Source organism: Scyliorhinus canicula, chromosome 12 (genome assembly GCF_902713615.1).
Source record: "Scyliorhinus canicula chromosome 12, sScyCan1.1, whole genome shotgun sequence".
Classification (NCBI taxonomy): Eukaryota; Metazoa; Chordata; class Chondrichthyes; order Carcharhiniformes; family Scyliorhinidae; genus Scyliorhinus; species Scyliorhinus canicula.
In genome coordinates, this window is record NC_052157.1 from 27412522 (window position 1) to 27432873 (window position 20352).

At 44.6% G+C, this 20352-nt stretch overlaps 1 protein-coding gene across 3 annotated transcripts in view; it reads left to right on the top strand.

Annotated features, from left to right (window-relative positions):
- cops2 (COP9 signalosome subunit 2) overlaps positions 1-20352 on the top strand; it is a 54839-nt gene that overhangs the window by 21531 nt on the left and 12956 nt on the right. For all 3 annotated transcript variants that reach the window (XM_038813251.1, XM_038813252.1, XM_038813253.1), the window contains 3 exons: positions 16505-16679; positions 18487-18665; positions 18749-18801. In XM_038813251.1, coding sequence (XP_038669179.1) covers positions 16505-16679; positions 18487-18665; positions 18749-18801 — 407 coding nt within the window. The remainder of the gene's footprint in view (positions 1-16504; positions 16680-18486; positions 18666-18748; positions 18802-20352) is intronic.

A 20352-nucleotide genomic window follows, 5' to 3' on the forward strand; every position in this document is an offset into this window, starting at 1 on the left:
TTTAGCACCTTTTGAACGGAATGCTGCTTGTTTTAAACTTCTTACTTTCCTTAATACATGGATTCCTCGATTTTTTTAAAAATCAGGCGCGAATCATTAATATGCTTGTCAATTGATATCATTCCGGTGGCAAAATTAATTGCCAATGTTATCGATCTACCTAATTATTAGTTTTGCTTTTGTATTGCTGAAAGAAGACGTTTTGTCGAAGCTTTTCATCTTGCACTCATTAGGACAATCGGGAGAATATCAATGTTGGGGGAAACAACAACTTCATAACTGTATGTAAAGAGAGTGCTGATTGGTTGGCAGGACGACTCAATGGTAGAGGTGTTGCCATGGAGAATGGATCAGTTAATGTTGACTAACAGTTAACTGCCAGGCATTGATTCAAAATTTCAAACGGTCGAGGCATTGCCCTGAAGAATGAACCAGTGAACAGCAATCACGCAGAAACAGGTGCAATGTGCATATATGTTCTTTCTGTCTGCAAAGAGCAGGCCCCTGTGTCCTGATATATGTACTTGCGAGTACATTTTTGAGAGCCGGAAATAAAGGATCTTAACTGGGGAAAGGCTAATTTTACTCAGTTAAGATAGATTTGGCATAGTGGACTGGGAGCAGTATTGCAGGTAAAACTGTCAGAGCAGTGGTAAGCTTTCAAAGAGGAGATAAGTGAGAGTACAGGACAAAGGAGATATACCAGGATACTGTCTGGACTGGAACTGAGCTTTGAGGAAAGATTGGATAGGCTGTGGCTGTTTTTCTTGGAGCAGCGAAGGTTGAAAGGGAACCTGTTAGAGGTGTATAAGATTGTGGGGCACAGATAGGGTGGACAGGAATAATAATAATCTTTATTGTCGGAAGCAGGCTTACATTACACTGCAATGAAGTTGCTGTGTAAAGCCCCTAGTCGCCACATTCCACTGCCTGTTCGGGTACACTGAGGGAGAATTCAGAATGTCCAATTCACCTAACAAGCACATCTTTGGACTGGGAGGAAATCACAGCATCCAGAGGAAACCCACGCAATCATGGGGAGAATGTGCAGACTCCGCAAAGACAGTGATCCAAGCCGGGAATCGAACCTGGAAGGCACTTTTTTCCATTAGTAGTTAGGTCAATAACCAGAGGCCATAGATTTCAGGCAAGAGGTAGAAATAAGGGGAGTTGAGGAGAAGCTTTTCCATCCAGAGGGTGGTGGGAGCCTGGAACCTACTGCCGAAAGGGGTGGTTGACAGTAACTCTTGTAACATTTAAGAAGATTTTGCATATCCACTTGTGCTGTAATAACCTCCAGGGCTATGCTCCAAGCGCTGGGAAATGATATTAGTGTAGTCAGATCTTTATTGACTATGTGCCGAATTACCACCACCTGTGCTGTAAACGTCTATGAATCTATGTATATGAATTTATACGTAAATGCAGTAAACTCCGAACCCGAGTGACTATCTTAATATGGTTGTCAACGTAGTGTTAGCAACAGGCAAGGCACAGAGCCCATACTTGCAAAACTCAAAAGTGTCCAACATTAGATGTAATTCTGTGATTGAACAACTTTGCTACCTAATCCTCAATGTGCTAAAAATTACACTGGTGACCAATTTACAATTGTAAAGTAAGGCTCGTAGGGTGGTGCTTTTGCATGTATTCATTCCTGAGGGCAGTGCCTTGACCGATCAGAGTCAAGCTGCCTGATTTAAATTTTCAACCAATGCTTTGCGGTTAACTGGCAGTCACTATTAACTGGTACATTCTCTGTTACAATGTCTCTACCGATCCAAATCTACTTGCCAATGAATCAGCACTCTTGTCATATAGTATGAAGTTTTTGGTTCCCCTGACATTAGTATTCTTGCAGTTGTACTGATGAGTGCAAGATGAAAAGCTTTGACAAAATGTCTTTTTTCGGCTATACTCCAGTTCTGTACTACCAAATGACTATTACACCCTGGGCTTGTGCGCGGTCAATTCCAGCCCCACCTGACCCAGAGTTGCAACACAATTGAAATTAACAATTATTTCTTAAGAAACACCCAAAGTCTTTGGTTTGTGGCTGCCCAATAACTACAGTCACCCAGTTTGTAAATTTAAACACAATTAATTTTTATTAATAACTATAATTCAGTAAGCAGCAAATACAACTGGTCAACTATTACCTAATTCCCCTCCCCCCTTAACTCCCCCCACCCTATATATATATATATATATATATATATAATGTACACACACACTCACTCAAGACAGAGAAACACAGAGGGGAAAGAAGGGTGGAAAGAAAAATAATACGAAGAATAAAAGGATAAAATCCTTTGCTTCAGACAGATGTCTTCAGTTTGAATATTTTCTTTCTAGGCCTTCAGTTGGGTGAGTTCTTTGCTTTCAGTCTAATGGTTTTCACTGTTGATTCACCAGGATTTTTTTTTTTAAGTTGAGAGTACCCAATTATTCTCTCTTTGTCCAGAGAGTTGTGTTTCCTTCCTGGGTCCTCTGAAAATCTTCCATCTGACTAAATCTAATCACTGTCTGTTGCCGGGCAGAATATGGTCTTTGGCCAATCCATTGGCCACCTGCCAACCAATCGAACTAAATCTCTCCGGTGCCAGACAGTGTGAGTTCTCAGGTGTACAGAGTTGCTGCTGTTTAGCTGGTGCACAATACCCTACCAGTTATGCTATTTTATTTTTTATTTTATTTATTTTTTATTTACTATTTTATTTTCTTTGGTATGTTTGGGTGTGCTCTTCTCTTCTATATATATATATATGTGTGTGTGTATATATATATATATACATATGTGTGTGTCTCTTATCCTGTGTACATAACGGTAAATATACTTTGTTCAAAAACCCAATAAAAAACATTTCACTTCCGTTGCTCAACTTTAAGGTATATATGTTCACTAAATGGATCTTGGGGTAGCACGGTTAGCACTGCTGCCTCATGACGCCAAGAACCCGGTTCACTCCCGGCCCCATGTGCAGTTTGCACATTCTCCCCATATCGGCGTGGGTCCTACCCCCATAAAGATGAGCAGGGTAGGGGTGGATTGGTCACACTAAATTTCCCCTTAATTGGGAAAAAAAAAATTGGGTACTCTAAAAAAGTTTTAAAGTGTACAGAGCAGGAAAAACCTAGTCATCTAGAACAATCAAAAATTAATCCCACTGCCTTCATTCCCTCCATTATCTCTGTATTTTCCTCTGCTTCAAATATTTTTCCAATTATGTCTTAAATTATATATTAGTTAATGTCTGAATAAGTTACTGTGTCAATTCATTATGTTTCAATAGTTTGCCATAAGAACTAGGAGCAGGAGTAGGCCATCTGGCCCCTCGAGCCTGCTCCGCCATTCAATTAGATCATGGCTGATCTTTTGTGGACTCAGCTCCACTTTCCGGCCCGAACACCATAACCCTTAATCCCTTTATTCTTCAAAAAACTATCTATCTTTACCTTAAAAACATTTAATGAAGGAGCCTCAACTGCTTCACTGGGCAAGGAATTCCATAGATTCACAACCCTTTGGGTGAAGAAGTTCCTCCTAAACTCAGTCCTAAATCTACTTCCCCTTATTTTGAGGCTATGTCCCCTAGTTCTGCTATCACCCGCCAGTGGAAACAACCTGCCCGCATCTATCCTATCTATTCCCTTCATAATTTTAAATGTTTCTATAAGATCCCCCCTCATCCTTCTAAATTCCAACGAGTACAGTCCCAGTCTACTCAACCTCTCCTCATAATCCAACCCCTTCAGCTCTGGGATTAACCTAGTGAATCTCCTCTGCACACCCTCCAGCGCCAGTACGTCCTTTCTCAAGTAAGGAGACCAAAACTGAACACAATACTCCAGGTGTGGCTGCACTAACACCTTATACAATTGCAACATAACCTCCCTAGTCTTAAACTCCATCCCTCTAGCAATGAAGGACAAAATTCCATTTGCCGCCTTAATCACCTGTTGCACTTGTAAACCAACCTTCTGTGACTCATGTACTAGCACACCCAAGTCTCTCTGAACAGCGGCATGCTTTAATATTTTATCGTTTAAATAATAATCCCGTTTGCTGTTAATCCTACCAAAATGGATAACCTCACATTTGTCAACATTGTATTCCATCTGCCAGACACTAGCCCATTCACTTAACCTATCCAAATCCCTCTGCAGACTTCCAGTATCCTCTGCACTTTTCGCTTTACCACTAATCTTAGTGTCATCTGCAAACTTGGACACATTGCCCTTGGTCCCCAACTCCAAATCATCTATGTAAATTGTGAACAATTGTGGGCCCAACACGGATCCCTGAGGGACACCACTAGCTACTGATTGCCAACCAGAGAAACGCCCATTTATCCCAACTCTTTGCTTTCTATTAATTAACCAATCCTCTATCCATGCTACTACTTTACCCTTAATGCCATGCATCTTTATCTTATGCAGCAACCTTTTGTGTGGCACCTTGTCAAAGGCTTTCTGGAAATCCAGATATACCACATCCATTGGCTCCCCGTTATCTACTGCACTGGTAATGTCCTCAAAAAATTCCACTAAATTAGTTAGGCATGACCTGCCCTTTACAAACCCATGCTGCGTCTGCCCAATGGGACAATTTCTATCCAGATGCCTTGCAATTTCTTCCTTGATGATAGATTCCAGCATCTTCCCTACTACCGAAGTTACGCTCACTGGCCTATAATTTCCTGCTTTCTGCCCACCTTTTTTAAACAGTGGCGTCACGTTTGCTCATTTCCAATCCACCGGGACCACCCCAGAGTCCAGTGAATTTCGGTAAATTATCACTAGTGCATCTGCAATTTCCCTAGCCATCTCTTTTAGCACTCTGGGATGCATTCCATCAGGGCCAGGAGACTTGTCTACCTTTAGCCCCATTAGCTTGCCCATCACTCCCTCCTTAGTGATAACAATCCTCTCAAGGTCCTCACCTGTCATAGCCTCATTTCTATCAGTCGCTGGCATGTTATTTGTGTCTTCCACTGTGAAGACCGACCCAAAAAACCTGTTCAGTTCCTCAGCCATTTCCTCATTTCCCATTATTAAAACTCCCTTCTCATCCTCTAAAGGGCCATGTTTAAAAGCATAATCTTCCAACCATTCTTTGTGACAGTTTTAAATTGATGACTTCAATAGGCACTCCCTGCACAGAGGAAATAACCTTTTCTATATTTAACTTACCCAAACCCTAATTTAATGAAAGTTTCAATTAAATCTTACCTTTCTCTGCTCCAGTTTAAATAGCCCCAGTTTCTCCTGATAAGTTTAGAAATCCACACTGATATCATTCTGCCAAATTGTCTCTGGATTTAATTGCCGTTCTGTAATGGGATGCCCAAAACTATACATATAGTTGTATACCGTATAGCCCTATCTGTTCTTTGTTCAAATGCATCATTACATCTTTTCTCGACTAGTTAGTGCCCCAATTTATAAAACGCAGAATGCCTTCTTTTATATGGCCTGATGAACCTGTGCTAATTTTCTGGAAATTAAGTTCTCAATGATCCACATCCAAGGACCCTTCTAAAGAGAGTTTAGAATTTTCCTTCCGGTGACAGCGGGCGGGAAGCAGCCACACAATGGAGGGCTCCCATTCGGGAACGGCATTTTCGGGGCTTTAAGCCCGGTCCCAGGGTCCACGGAGGCGGCAAAAGCAGGGAGATGGCACAGTGAAGGAAAATGTCGAGGGTAAGCAAAAATACGGCCGTTAAAAAAAACAGCTGACGGTCCGTTGGGGAGTGGAAAGGTCACCACGGGGTCACCAAGGAAAATGGAGGCTGGAGAACCAGGGGAGGCCGCATTGCTTACGGCTAAAGAAATAACTACGGTGATGGCTGCGAAATTCGAAAGGCAGTTTACAAAATACATGGAGACAATGAGGAAGGCGATGAGGGACGTTTTGAGTGTGCTGGTGAAGGAGGCGATTTCCCTGGTGACGACGGCGGTGGCGAGCGCAGTGGCGGAGGTGCAGGAGCAAGGGGATCCACTGAAGGAAGTGGAGGAGACATTATTGCAGCACGGTGGCGCAGTGAGTAGCACTGCTGCCTCACAGCGCCAAGGTCCCAGGTTCGATCCCGGCTCTGGGTCACTGTCCGTGTGGAGTTTGCACATTCTCCCTGTGTTTTTAGAATTAGAACGATACAGCGCAGTACAGGCCCTTCGGCCCTCGATGTTGCACCGACATGGAAAAAAAAACTAAAGGCCATCTAACCTACACTATGCCCTTATCATCCATATGCTTATCCAATAAACTTTTAAATGCCCTCAATGTTGGCGAGTTCACTACTGTTGCAGATAGGGCATTCCACGGCCTCACCACTCTTTGCGTAAAAAACCCACCTCTGACCTCTGTCCTATATCTATTACCCCTCAATTTAAGGCTATGTCCCCTCGTGCTAGCCACCCCCATCCGCGGGAGAAGGCTCTCGCTGTCCACCCTATCTAACCCTCTGATCATTTTGTATGCCTCTATTAAGTCACCTCTTAACCTTCTTCTCTCTAACGAAAACAACCTCAAGTCCATCAGCCTTTCCTCATAAGATTTTCCCTCCATACCAGGCAACATCCTGGTAAATCTCCTCTGCACCCGTTCCAAAGCTTCCACGTCCTTCCTATAATGAGGCGACCAGAACTGTACGCAATACTCCAAATGCGGCCGTACTAGAGTTTTGTACAACTGCAACATGACCTCATGGCTCCGGAACTCAATCCCTCTACCAATAAAGGCCAACACACCATAGGCCTTCTTCACAACCCTATCAACCTGGGTGGCAACTTTCAGGGATCTATGTACATGGACACCGAGATCCCTCTGCTCATCCACACTACCAAGAATTTTACCATTAGCCAAATATTCCGCATTCCTGTTATTCTTTCCAAGGTGAATCACCTCACACTTCTCCACATTAAACTCCATTTGCCACCTCTCAGCCCAGCTCTGCAGCTTATCTATGTCCCTCTGTAACCTGCAACATCCTTCCGCACTGTCTACAACTCCACCGACTTTAGTGTCGTCTGCAAATTTACTCACCCATCCTTCTGCCTCTAGGTCATTTATAAAAATCGGCATCTCCACATCATTTATAAAAATGACAAACAGCAACGGCCCCAGAACAGATCCTTGTGGTACGCCACTCGTAACTGAACTCCATTCTGAACATTTCCCATCAACTACCACTCTCTGTCTTCTTTCAACTAGCCAATTTCTGATCCACATCTCTAAATCACCCTCAATCCCCAGCCTCCGTATTTTCTGCAATAGCTGACCGTGGGGAACCTTATCAAACGCTTTACTGAAATCCATATACACCACATCAACTGCTCTACCCTCGTCTACCTGTTCAGTCACCTTCTCAAAGAACTCGATAAGGTTTGTGAGGCATGACCTACCCTTCACAAAACCATGCTGACTATCCCTAATCATATTATTCCTATCTAGATGATTATAAATCGTATCTTTTATAATCCTCTCCAAGACCTTACCCACCACAGACGTTAGGCTCACCGGCCTATAGTTACCGGGGTTATCTCTACTTCCCTTCTTGAACAAAGGGACCACATTTGCTATCCTCCAGTCCTCTGGCACTATTCCTGTAGCCAATGATGACCTAAAATTCAAAGCCAAAGGCTCAGCAATCTCTTCCCTGGCTTCCCAGAGAATCCTAGGATAAATCCCATCCGGCCCCGGGGACTTATCTATTTTCACCTTGTCCAGAATTGCCAACACTTCTTCCCTACGCACCTCAATGCCATCTATTCTTTGCGTGTTTGCGTGGGTTTCGCCCCCACAACCCAAAGATGCGCAGGCTAGGTGGGTTGGCCACGCTAAATTGCCACTTGATTGGAAAAATGAATTGGGTACTCTAAATTTATAAATTTAAAAATTGCAGCACGGTGATCAACTTACCTCGATGGGAAAGGGGATGCGGAAGGTGATGGAGATTAACAAGGATCTGCGAGGAAAAATGGAACACCTGGAAAACAGATCCAGGCGACAGAATTTGAGGATTGTGGGGCTGCCCGAAGGAGTTGAAGAAGGCCGACTGAGTATTTTGCCACGATGCTGGCGAAACTATTGGGGGAGGGGGAGGATCCCTCCCGATATGAACTGGATCGGGCTCATCGGTCGGGGAGGCCTGTACCAAAGGCAAGTGAGTCGCCACGGGTAGTGACTCCATGCTTCCGTAGGTACAGTGTGAAGGAGAAGGTTCTGTGCTGGGCCAAGCAGAAGCGGGTGGTGCAGTGGGCTGGAGCTGGTATACGTGTATACCAGGACTTTACGGTGGAGCTGGCGAGGAGGCGGGCTGCCTTCAACCGGGTGAAGAGGGCACTGTACATCAGCAAGGTGCACTGCGGCATTTTATATCCAGCGAAGCTGAGGGTGACTTACAAGCTCAAGGACTTTTATTTGGAACGGCGGAAGCAGCGGAGGAGTTTGCAAAGGCAGAAGGACTGTGGCAGAATTGAGAAATGGCCATGTGCCGATGTAACCTCATGACTGTATTTTCATAGAACATTACAGCACAGTACGGGCCCTTCGGCCCTCGATGTTGCGCCGACCTGTGAAACCATCTGAAGCCTATCTGACCTACACTATTCCATTTTCATCCATATGTCTATCCAGTGACCACTTAAATGCCCTTGAAGTTGGCGAGTCTACTACTGTTGCAGGCAGGGCATTCCACACCCCTACTACTCTCTGAGTAAAGAAACTGCCTCTGACATCTGTTCTATATCTACCACCACTCAATTTAAAGCAATGTCCCCTCATGTTGGTCATCACCATCCGAGGAAAGAGACACTGTCCACCCTATCTAACCCTCTGACTATCTTATATGTCTCTATTAAGTCACCTCTCAGCCTTCTCCTCTCTAACAAAAACAACCTCAAGTCCCTGAGCCTTTCCTCGTAAGACCTTCCATCCATACCAGGCAACATCCTAGTAAATCTCCTCTGAACCCTTTCCAAAGCTTCCACATCCTTCCTATAATGTGGTGACCAGAACTGCACGCAGTACTCCAGGAGCGGCCGCAACAAAGTTATGTACAGCTGCAGCATGACCTTGTGACTCCGAAACTCAATCCCCCTACTGATAAAGGCTAGCACACCATATGCCTTCTTAACAGCCCATTAACCTGGGTGGCAACTTTCAGGGATTTATGTACCTGGATGCCGAGATCTCTCTGTTCATCTACACTACCAAGAATCTTGCCATTAGCCCAGTACTCTGCATTCCTGTTACTCCTTCCAATGTGAACCACCTCACACTTTTCCGCATTAAACTCCATCTGCCACCTCTCAGCCCAGCTCTGCAGCTTATCTATGTCCCTCTGTATCCTATAACATCCTTCAGCACTATCCACAACTCCACCGACCTTCATGTCATCTGCAAATTTACTAACCCATCCTTCTACATCCTCTTCCAGGTCATTTATAAAATGACAAACAGCAGTGGCCCCAAAACAGATCCTTGCGGTACACCACTAGTAACTGAACTCCAGGATGAACATTTGCCATCAACCACCACCCTCTGTCTTCTTTCAGCTAGCCAATTACTGATCCAAACCGCTAAATCACCTTCAATCCCATACTTCCTTATTTTCTGCAATAGCCTACCGTGGGGAACCTTATCAAACGCCTTACTGAAATCCATATACACCACATCAACCGCTTTACCCTCATCCACCTGTTTGGTCACCGTCTCAAAAAACTCAGTATGGTTTGTGAGGCATGACCTACCCTTCACAAAACCGTGTTGACTATCGCAAACCAACTTGTTCTTTTCAAGATGATTATAAACCCTATCTCTTATAACCTTTTCCAACATTTTACCCACAACCGAAGTAAGGCTCACAGGTCTATAATTACCAGGGTTGTCTCTACTCCCCTTCTTGAACAAGGGGACAACATTTGCTATCCTCCAGTCTCCCGGCACTATTCCTGTCAACAAAGACGACATAATGATCAAGGACAAAGGCTCTGCAATCTCCTCCCTGGCTTCCCAGAGAATCCTAGGATAAATCCCATCTGGCCCAGGGGACTTATCTATTTTGACATTTTCCAAAATTGCTAACACCTCCTCCTTGTGAACCTCAATTCCATCTAGCCTGGTCGACTGAACCCGAGTATTCTCCTCGATAACATTGTCTTTCTCTAGTGTAAACACTGATGAAAAATATCCATTTAACGCTTCCCCTATCTCCTCTGATTCCCCACACAACTTTCCACTATTATCCTTGATTGGCCCTAATCTTACTCTAGTCATTCTTTTGTTCCTGATATACCTATAGAAAGCCTTAGGGTTTTCCTTGATCCTATCCGCCAACGACTTTTCGTGTCCTCTCCTCGCTCTTCTTAACTCTCCCTTTAGGTCCTTCCTGGCTAACTTGTAACTCTCAAGTGCCCTAACTGAGCCTTCATGTCTCATCCTAACATAAGCTTTCTTCTTCCTCTTGACAAGTGCTTCAACTTCCTTAGTAAACCACGGTTCCCTTACTCGACAACTTCCTCCCTGCCTGACAGGTACATACTTATCAAGGACACGCAGTAGCTGTTCCTTGAAAAAGCTCCACATTTCGATTGTACCCATCCCCTGCAGTTTCCTTCCACATCCTATACATCCTAAATCTTGCCGAATAGCATCATAATTGCCTTTCCCCCAGCTATAATTCTTGCCTTGCGGTATATACCTATCCCTGCCCATTGCTAAAGTAAACATAACCGAATTGTGATCACTATCACCAAAGTGCTCACCTACATCTAAATCTTAACACCTGGCCGGGTTCATTACCCAGTACCAAATCCAATGTGGCCTCGCCCCTTGTTGGCCTGTCTACATACTGTGTCAGAAAACCCTCCTGCACACACTGCACAAAAACTGACCCATCTATAGTACTCGAACTATAGTATTTCCAGTCAATATTTGGAAAGTTAAAGTCCCCCATAACAACTACCCTGTTACTCTCGCTCCTGTCGAGAATCATCTTTGCAATCCTTTCCTCTACATCTCTGGAACTATTCGGAGGTCTATAGACAACTCCCAACAGGGTGACCTCTCCTCTCCTGTTCCTAACCTCGGCCCATACTACCTCAGTAGATGAGTCCTCAAACGTCCTTTCTACCGCCGTAATACTTTCCTTGATTAACAATGCCACACCCCCCCTCTTTTACCATCTTCTCTGTTCTTACAGAAACATCTAAATCCTGGAACCTGCAACAACCATTCCTGTCCCTGCTCTACCCATGTCTCCGAAATCGCCACAACATCGAGATCCCAGGTACCAACCCATGCTGCAAGCTCACCCACCTTATTCCGGATGCTCCTGGCGTTGAAGTAGACACACTTCAAACCAGCGTCTTGCTTGCCGGTGCCCTCTTTCGAACTTTTAACCCTATCCCTGACCTCACTACTCTCAACATCCTGTACACTGGGACTACAATTTAGGTTCCCATCCCCCTGCTGAATTAGTTTAAACCCCCCCCGAAGAGCACTAGCAAATCTCCCCCCCAGGATATTGGTACACCTCTGGTTCAGGTGAAGACCATCCTGTTTGTAGAGGTCCCACCTTCCCCAGAATGAGCCCCAATTATCCAGGAAACCAAAACCCTCCCTCCTGCACCATCCCTGTAGCCACGTGTTCAACTCCTCTCTCTCCTCATTTCTCACTTCACTAGCACGTGGCACGGGTAACAACCCAGAGATAACAACTCTGTTTGTTCTAGCTCTCAGCTTCCACCCTAGTTCCCTGAATTTCTGCCTCAAATCCCCATCTCTCTTCCTACCTATGTCATTGGTACCTATGTGGATCACGACTTGGGGCTGCTCCCCCTCCCCCTTAAGGATCCCAAAAACACGATCAGAGACATCACGAACCCTGGCATCTGGGAGGCAACACACCAACCGTGAGTCTCTTTCGTTCCCACAGAACCTCCTGTCTGTTCCTCCAACTATGGAGTCCCCAATGACAAGTGCTCTGTTCCTCTTCTCCCTTCCCTTCTGAGCAACAGGGACAGACTCTGTGCCAGAGACCTGTGCCCCATTGCTTACCCTTGGTAAGTCGTCCCCCACAGCAGTATCCAAAACGTATACTTGTTATAGAGGGGGACGACCACAGGGGATCCCTGCACTGCCTGCCGGTTCCCTCTCCCTCCCCTGACGGTAACCCATCTACCTTCTTTTACCTGAGGTGTGACTACCTCCCTATAACTCCTCTCAATAACCCCCTCCGCCTCCCGAATGATCCAAAGTTCATCCAGCTCCAGGTCCCTAACGCGGATCTCGAGGAGCTGGAGTTGGGTGCACTTCCCGCAGATGTAATCAGCAGGGACACTCGGTGACCCTTTCCTCCCACATTCTGCAGGAGGAACATTCAACTGCCCTAGCCTCCATTCACACTGAACTAACTTCCCAACTAATGAAAACTAAAAACTAAAAAAAAAAACTTGTTAGTTTAGCAATCCGACGGACAGAACGTTTTTTTTTGGTTAGAGGAGGAGGGATGGGTGGAAGACACTACGTAAGTAGTGTTTCGGGTAAAGCTGTCACTCGAGAACAGCCCCTTCACAAACCACCTTCAACTTACGCTGACCGTACTGCACGTATGCAAATATCCCCGGAACAGCCAATCAGAAGCTCGGCTCTGCTGCCCTCTGCTGGATGATTGCCTTCACTCGAACTCCTCGGGTCACTTGCGCAGGTACACCTTCAACTTACGCTGACCGCACTGCATGTGTGCAAATCTCCCCGGAACAGCCAATCAGAAGCTCTGCTCTGCTGCCCTCTGCTGGACGCTTGCCTTCACTCGAACTCCTCGGGTCACTTGCGCAGGTACACCTTCAACTTACGCTGACTGCACTGCACGTATGCAAATCTCCCCGGAACAGCCAATCAGAAGCTCTGCTCTGCTGCCCTCTGCTGGATGCTTGCCTTCACTCAAACTCCTCGGGTCACTTGCGCAGGTACACCAATTTGCGCTGACCACACTGCACGTATGCAAATCTCCCCGGAACAGCCAATCAGAAGCTCTGCTGCCCTCTGCTGGATGCTTGCCTTCACTCAAATTCCTCGGGTCCCTTGCGCAGGTACACCTTCAATTTACGCTGACCGCACTGCACATATGCAAATCTCCCCGGAACAGCCAATCAGAAGCTCTGCTGCCCTCTGCTGGATGCTCGCCTTCACTCGAACTCCTCGGGTCACTTGCGCAGGTACACCTTCAACTTATGCTGACCGCACTGCACGTATGCAAATCTCCCCGGAACAGCCAATCAGAAGCTCTGCACTGCTGCCCTCTGCTGGATCTTTTTTGTTTCACTGAATGCGGGAGTATGGGCTAAAGGAGCCACAGTTGTATGTATTTGGACAAGGGAAGTGATGGGACTTTCACTTGAAATGAGGGCTCTTTGGGATGTAGGTTGATATGCGGGGTTTGTGTGCTAAAAGGGGATTTCTGGGCTTTCCTAGGGCCGGGAAAGGGAGCCGAGCGGGGGCCTCCACGCTGGCCGGTTTAAGCCGGCCAGTGAACGGGAGTAAGGTGGGGGGAGGGGCTGCGGCCATCTGAGCCTGGCAGAACAGTGTCCGAGGGGTCTAGCCGGGGTGGAAAGTTGGGGGGAAGGAACCGAGGTTGAGGTGAGAGTTTTACAAGAGGCAGTGGAGGGGGGGGGGGGGTGGTTTACAACTCTTGGGTATCATGTACGGTACCCTTTCAGAGGTTGGATGGCATTGAGTGTGTTGTGGGGGGGGGGGGGGGGGGGGGGGGGTGGTTTGGGGAGTGGACTGGACTCTATAGGTTAATGGTGAGCATGGGCGGTCTCGGACTCCTTTTTCTTTCTCTCCTTTGTTTTTTGTTTCCACCGTGGGAGGGTTTGTTTTATTGGATGCATATATTGACAGGTGGCCCGTTGTTTGGGGTGGTGGGGGGATGGAATTGTTATTGTTAAGGGGATTGATTTTGTATTTGTTACCGTGTACTGTCTGTGGTTGGGGTGTAAATTTTGAAGGAAAATGTGAAAATGGAGCATAAAATCATTTTTTAAAAAGTTTAGAATTTGAAGTGTCCAATCATACAACAAGATTTCACGATTTAAAATCAACATCAAATCACCTTACTTAATGCAACTAATACACTAAAACTATAGAAAAAAAATCCCTTATTGGTGTTTTGACACCTTTGAAAACTGCCCGCCACATTTATATGTTATAAGCATGTTCTCAGCAGAATTGCAGTCTTTACAGAAGCCAGCCCACAGTTATTCCCAGCTTCAAACGGGCTTGTTTTCTCCCTGTTTCGATGCGTCATAATTGGAGGTCATTTCCCTCAGTCCTCCAAGAAATCCTGAACTAACCTCCTGCAGCAGGGCTCATGCCACTGATTCCTTCCCCAGGCCACACAAGGAGGAATCTTCCATTGTCCTTGCATTAACACAGGATCTCTCTTTTTGACAAGATAATGTCCTCTCATCTCCATTATGTCTGGTAGCTAACAGAGAAACTGCCTTTTTTCTTCTGCTAACCTCTGCAACTACTGTCTCTGTCTCTCTCTCTCTCTCCCTCTCTGGGACACACACACATACACATTCTTTCAATCTCTGGATTTCAGTAGCATGTGACTTAGGCCCCCTGACTTCATGGTAACCAGGACATATCGGCTTATCATGAGGCAGAACCAGCAGGAAGTCACATGCTCATTTTTATTGGAGTTAAAAATTAGTATAACCAGCTTATGAAACCTCACATTCTTAACATCGGACCTACATGCCAACACTTCTCCATTCCTCCCATATCTCTAATCTACCTTCCAGCAACATTAACACCAAGACACTCCTCTTCCCCTGCCCCTATAATTCTGCACACATGCTACCTACCTGTATTAATTTATTTATTTTATTTTAATAAATATTCATTTTTTTCCCCCAAATGAACCAAAATACAAATGCCACAAGATCATACAACATAGGAGCAGTGACCCATTCATTAGTCTGCTCTGCCATTCCATGAGATCATGACTGATATAATAATCCCCAACTCCACTTTTCCACCTTATCCCCATAACTCTTGATTTCCTAAATGATTAAAAATCTGTCGATCTCAGCTTGAACATACTTTACGACCCAGCCTCAACAGCCCTCTTGTTCTCTTCAACATTACCCTTTTTTTATCATTGTTGCATATTTACCCTTCTAAGCCATAATCCATTTTATACATATGGGCGGCGCGGTAGCAGAGTGGGTATCACAGTTGCTTCACAGCTCCAGGGTCCCAGTTTCGATTCCCGGCTTGGGTCACCGTCTGTGTGGACTCTGCACATTCTCCCTGTGTCTGCGTGGGTTTCATCCGGGTGCTCCAGTTTCCTCCCACAAGCCCCGAAAGACGTGCTGTTAGGTAATTTGGACATTCTGAATTCTCCCTCTGTGTAACCGAACAGACGTCGGTACATGCATTCCACTTAGTAGTGCAGTAGACTTCTTCTATAAAGCAACACTTTAGAGAGCAATGCTGGAGGAGATTGTCTAGTAATTCATAAATAACAATGGACATGATACACATGGCTTATAACGTGCGGGTTCCAGGGGGTCATAATGCACTGGGGAAGCCCCCAGGTAAGGATTCCATGTTAGGATGTTCCCCAGTGCTTAAGTTGGAATTGGAGCTTTAATTGTTAATAGATCACACTTGTTGGACTGACATGTGTATAAAAGGAATACAGGTGGCACTGTGGAGTGGGAGGAGAAGTAATTGTAGAACACAAAATGAAATTGAAGAAGTCGATACTTGCTTTCTGGAGCTTACCATTGCCTGGAAATTTCCTGCAAAGTTCAAATTTCTGTTGGGCATTAGCCCTGCAATCAAAACCATTCAAAAGTACATTTAAATCGCAAACTTGAGACTGTTCCGACTGTCTTACCAGATTAGTTACCCAAGAAATGTTTGACAAATCAAGACCACTTCTAACTCCTGGGTAATTACAGTACTGGACCCGCACTCTTTCTTCTCTCTTTCTCTCTCTCTCTCTCTCTCTCTCCCACCCACGCCCCCCATCTTTCTCCGGACTACCTGAACCGATTCCCCCAGCCCCTCTGACCCTCACAGCCACCTGACTTCCTACCTTCCCAACTGTAGAAACCTGCCTTCTCCCTGGCTTCTGAAAGCGATTGGGCCTTTAAACCTACCTGCTTTATGACAATCAGTGTCATAAAAAAGGGGTGTGGCTTCCTTACCTCCAGTTCTCCAACCTCCTGAAGGCCTCCGTAGGGTGCTGCGGTACACAGTTCTCACCCGGCCTGAGTCAGGAGGTTGTGAGAGAAAAGAGTGGCTGGACTTGCAGGCAAGGGACTAGGAGCAGAGTCGCAATCCAACTGATTGCCAATTAGTCGCAAAGCTCCTCCTATTGTCACATTGTCATTCTATTTTATATAATCGGTTAATTTCTTGTGTTTGATTGATTCAATGAAGTCCTTTGTATTTTCCAAGATTGTTTTTCTTACTTTATAGACTGATGATGGTGAAGATGATTTGAAGAAAGGAACACAACTATTAGAAATTTATGCTCTGGAGATCCAGATGTATACTGCACAAAAGAACAACAAGAAATTAAAAGCACTATATGAACAGTCTTTACACATCAAATCTGCCATCCCTCATCCACTTATCATGGGAGTCATCAGAGGTGAGAATTGAAATACCAAATTTGTTGGAATTAAATCATTTTTTGTTTGAGTACCAAGTCCATGTTGTTAATCTCTGATCTCCTGGACATTTGCACAAGGGTTTTGTGTTTCTTTTGTCCTTTGGTGAAATGTTGTACAAGACGTACATACAAGAAATATTGGTAAAGCATTAAATCACCAAATGTAACAATGCCAGACCTTTGGAAAAGTTTCCATTTTTAACCTGATTTAATACACAAGAAGACCTGTCATATTCTGCAAGCTCGTAATACCTTATTTTGTAATGACTGGAGCCTTGTGCCATTTAAGGTGCCTGTATTCTACTGTTGCCAAGGTGAATGAGTTTGCCCATCATTTTTAAAGGCACCAAGTTTAATTTCTGTAGATAAGCAGATGCCTGGGGTCATTTAAAATTAAAATCTTTTTCAGATAATGTGGATGAATGAATTGAGTTTTTTGTTAAAAGATTGTTCAGTTTTAATTGTTTGTCCTTGCTGCAGAATGAGATGGCTGCTTTCAAAAGTTTCTATAAGATTACAAAAAAGTTGATCTTCATAGACAGTCTAAATCAGATTTGTGATGTTTGGCTCATAACTTGGTTTGTCCTATTTAAGGCCAGTGCTCACACATTGAGTGACCTGGAGAGATATACAGACCAGCCAGAATAGTTTGTTGCTTGATAATGGAAATGACCAATTTCCAGTCAGGGAAAAAACAGCATAGCCTTTCTTAAAAATGTTAACGTTCTGGGCTGATGTCACTTGCAAGCAGAAGGAAGTCATTCGACCCTTCAAGTCCATGCTGGCTCTCCTTGGAGAAATCCACTCCCGCACTTGGTCCCCATAGTCCTGCAGGTTAATTTCCTTCCACATGCCCATCCAGTTCCTTTCTGAAATCACTGAACATTTTCATCTCCACTGATCTTGTGGGGAGTAAATTCCAGGTCATTGCTCCTCAACTGCTTAAAAATGTCTGGAGTATAGCTAGTCTTTAACTTTGTTATTAAGAGACTGTCACTCCCCACCCAAGAGTGTATTGTTATAACCCGACTGTAGGGTCTGCAACATGAGTCCCGTGGCCTCAACTAAATATGATTTCCCCAGATGAGGATGTGGAGTTGCACCCTTAAGCCAAGGTTCCATGGGACATAAGTACCCCAGTCCAAGTGTGGGCCGGGGAGCGGAAGACCCTTCGGGCAGTAGGTTATGTATCTAGTAGGTTAAATAAATATTGAGTTTTCCTAACAGTCATCGCTTTCGTGTGGTCACTCGCCTGCTTTTCATGCATATACTGAAGAGATTCCACCAATGCACTCAATACCAGCCCCATTGGGTATACGAGAATGACCAGGGTTAATTCTGTCCCTTACTGGAATCTCATTATGCTGCAGTACCGGCAGTAAGTTATGTCTTAAGTGGAAAGTTGCAGATTTCCCAGTGTCTGATTGTTTGCTTTGAATTGTTGGGATTTGTAATGAAAGCATGTGTACATGTCATTTTCACGGCAACAGAGCACAACCTCCAGTAGGTGGCAACAGCGGCATTGACTGGGGTGATAAACTGAAAATCAAATATTCAGATCCTGAGGACAAACTTGCCAACCAGAATTTAGTCTCTTTTAAAGCTATGAATTTACATGGAATTTTATAATTTTGGTAAATCTAAATAAATTGCTCAATAGGGGTTTTGTGGGCCTTTCAGTTACATACTGAACTTTACCTGCAGGGTCTGGATTTAAAACCAGTTCCGGAATGTGCAATTAAAATTTCTATCTTTTGGCATTAAAGCTGTCTCTAATTTGTTGCAGAATGTGGAGGTAAGATGCACTTAAGAGAAGGAGAGTTTGAAAAGGCACATACTGATTTTTTTGAGGCATTCAAAAATTATGACGAATCAGGAAGCCCTCGCCGTACCACCTGCCTGAAATATTTGGTATTGGCTAACATGTTGATGAAGTCGGGAATTAATCCTTTTGACTCTCAGGAGGTAAGTTTGGAAATTAAATTAAAGTTTTCTTCAGTTTTCTTCCATCTTTTTATGACAATGCTTACTAGTTCTATTCTGTTTAGGCCAAACCATACAAGAACGATCCAGAGATTCTTGCAATGACAAATTTAGTAAGGTAAGTCACTCCGTGTAGAAGACCGTGAAAACATAACTTTTTTCTGTTGCTTTGTGTAAATTATAAACCTAACAAAATTAAATAATTTAAAATGCATTTTGGAAGGTCTAATGCAGGTAGGGAATATGCAGTGAATGGTAGAACCCTCAAGAGTATTGAAAGTCAGAGAGATCTAGGTGTACAGGTCACTGAAAGGGACAACATATGTGGAGAAGGTGGTCAAGAAGGCATACAGCATGCTTGCCTTCATTGGCCGGGGCATTGAGTATAAAAATTGGCAAGTCATGTTGCAGCTGTATCGTGTAACCTTAGTTAGGCCACACTTGGAGTATAGTGTTCAATTCTGGTCGCCACACTACCAGAAAGATGTGGAGGCTTTAGAGAGGGTGCAGAAGGGATATATCAGGATGTTGCTTGGTATGGAGGGCTTTAGTTATGAGGAGCGATTGAATAAACTTGGTTTGTTATCACTAGAACGACGGAGGTTGAGGGGTGACCTATTGTGGTCACCAAAATTATGAGGGGCATAGATAGAGTGGATAGTCAGAAGCTTATTCCCAGGGTAGAGGGGTCAATTACTAGGGGGCATAGGTTTACGGTGCGAGGGGCAAGGTTTAGAGGAGATGTACGAGGCACGTTTTTTTACACCGAGGGTAGTGGGTGCCTGGAACTTGCTGTCGGAGGAGGTGGTGGAAGCAGGGACGATAGTGACATTTAAGGGGCATCTTGACAAATATATGAATAGGATGGGAATAGAGGGACACAGACCCAGGAAGTGTAGAAGATTTTAGTTTAGACAGGCAGCATGGTCGGCACAGGCTTGGAGGGCCTGTTCCTGTGCTGTACTTTTCTTTGTTCTAAAGTTGAGACCTGATTTACAGTTTAGGGTGTGTACTTTTTGTTGGAGGAAAGTATTGCTATCCAAGTCTGCAATTGATGATATCATTGGAAGAGTTGGGTGAAAATAAAATTGCTGCCGTTACGCAAAACATATCGAGCTTGAAGAACCATCTAAGATAGATGCATTTAAGGAAAGCGATTTGACTGATCTGAGCTCTTTTTAGTAAGACCTTTCTTTCTTCTCCCAAACATAGTAATCATTTGTTTCTCAATTGAGTGCAGGACCTTTGCCTCCACTGCCATATCCATAAGTTAATTGCCCTGATATTCTCAAAATGACTTTTAGTGGATTGAGCCTGTGGCTCCCTTCGGCTCGATATTTTGCTTCCTTCCTCCCCCTCTGGTGTCTGCGTGGGTTTCCTCCGGGTGCTCTGGTGTTCTCCCACAGTCCAAAGACTTGCAGCTTAGGTGGATTGGCAATGCTAAATTGCCCCTTGGTGTCCAATGATACAAGTTAGGTTGATTGGGCATGATCAATGCAAAAGGTTACAGGGATAGGGTGGGGAGTGGGTCTCGGTGAAGTGTTCTTTCGGAGAGTTGGTGCAGACTTGAAGGGCCAACTTGCCTCCTGCACTATAGGAATTATATGAAAATTGAAAATTATACAACTCTAATCTACTGGGCCCTCTCTAGATATTTGAGGAAGCTTTA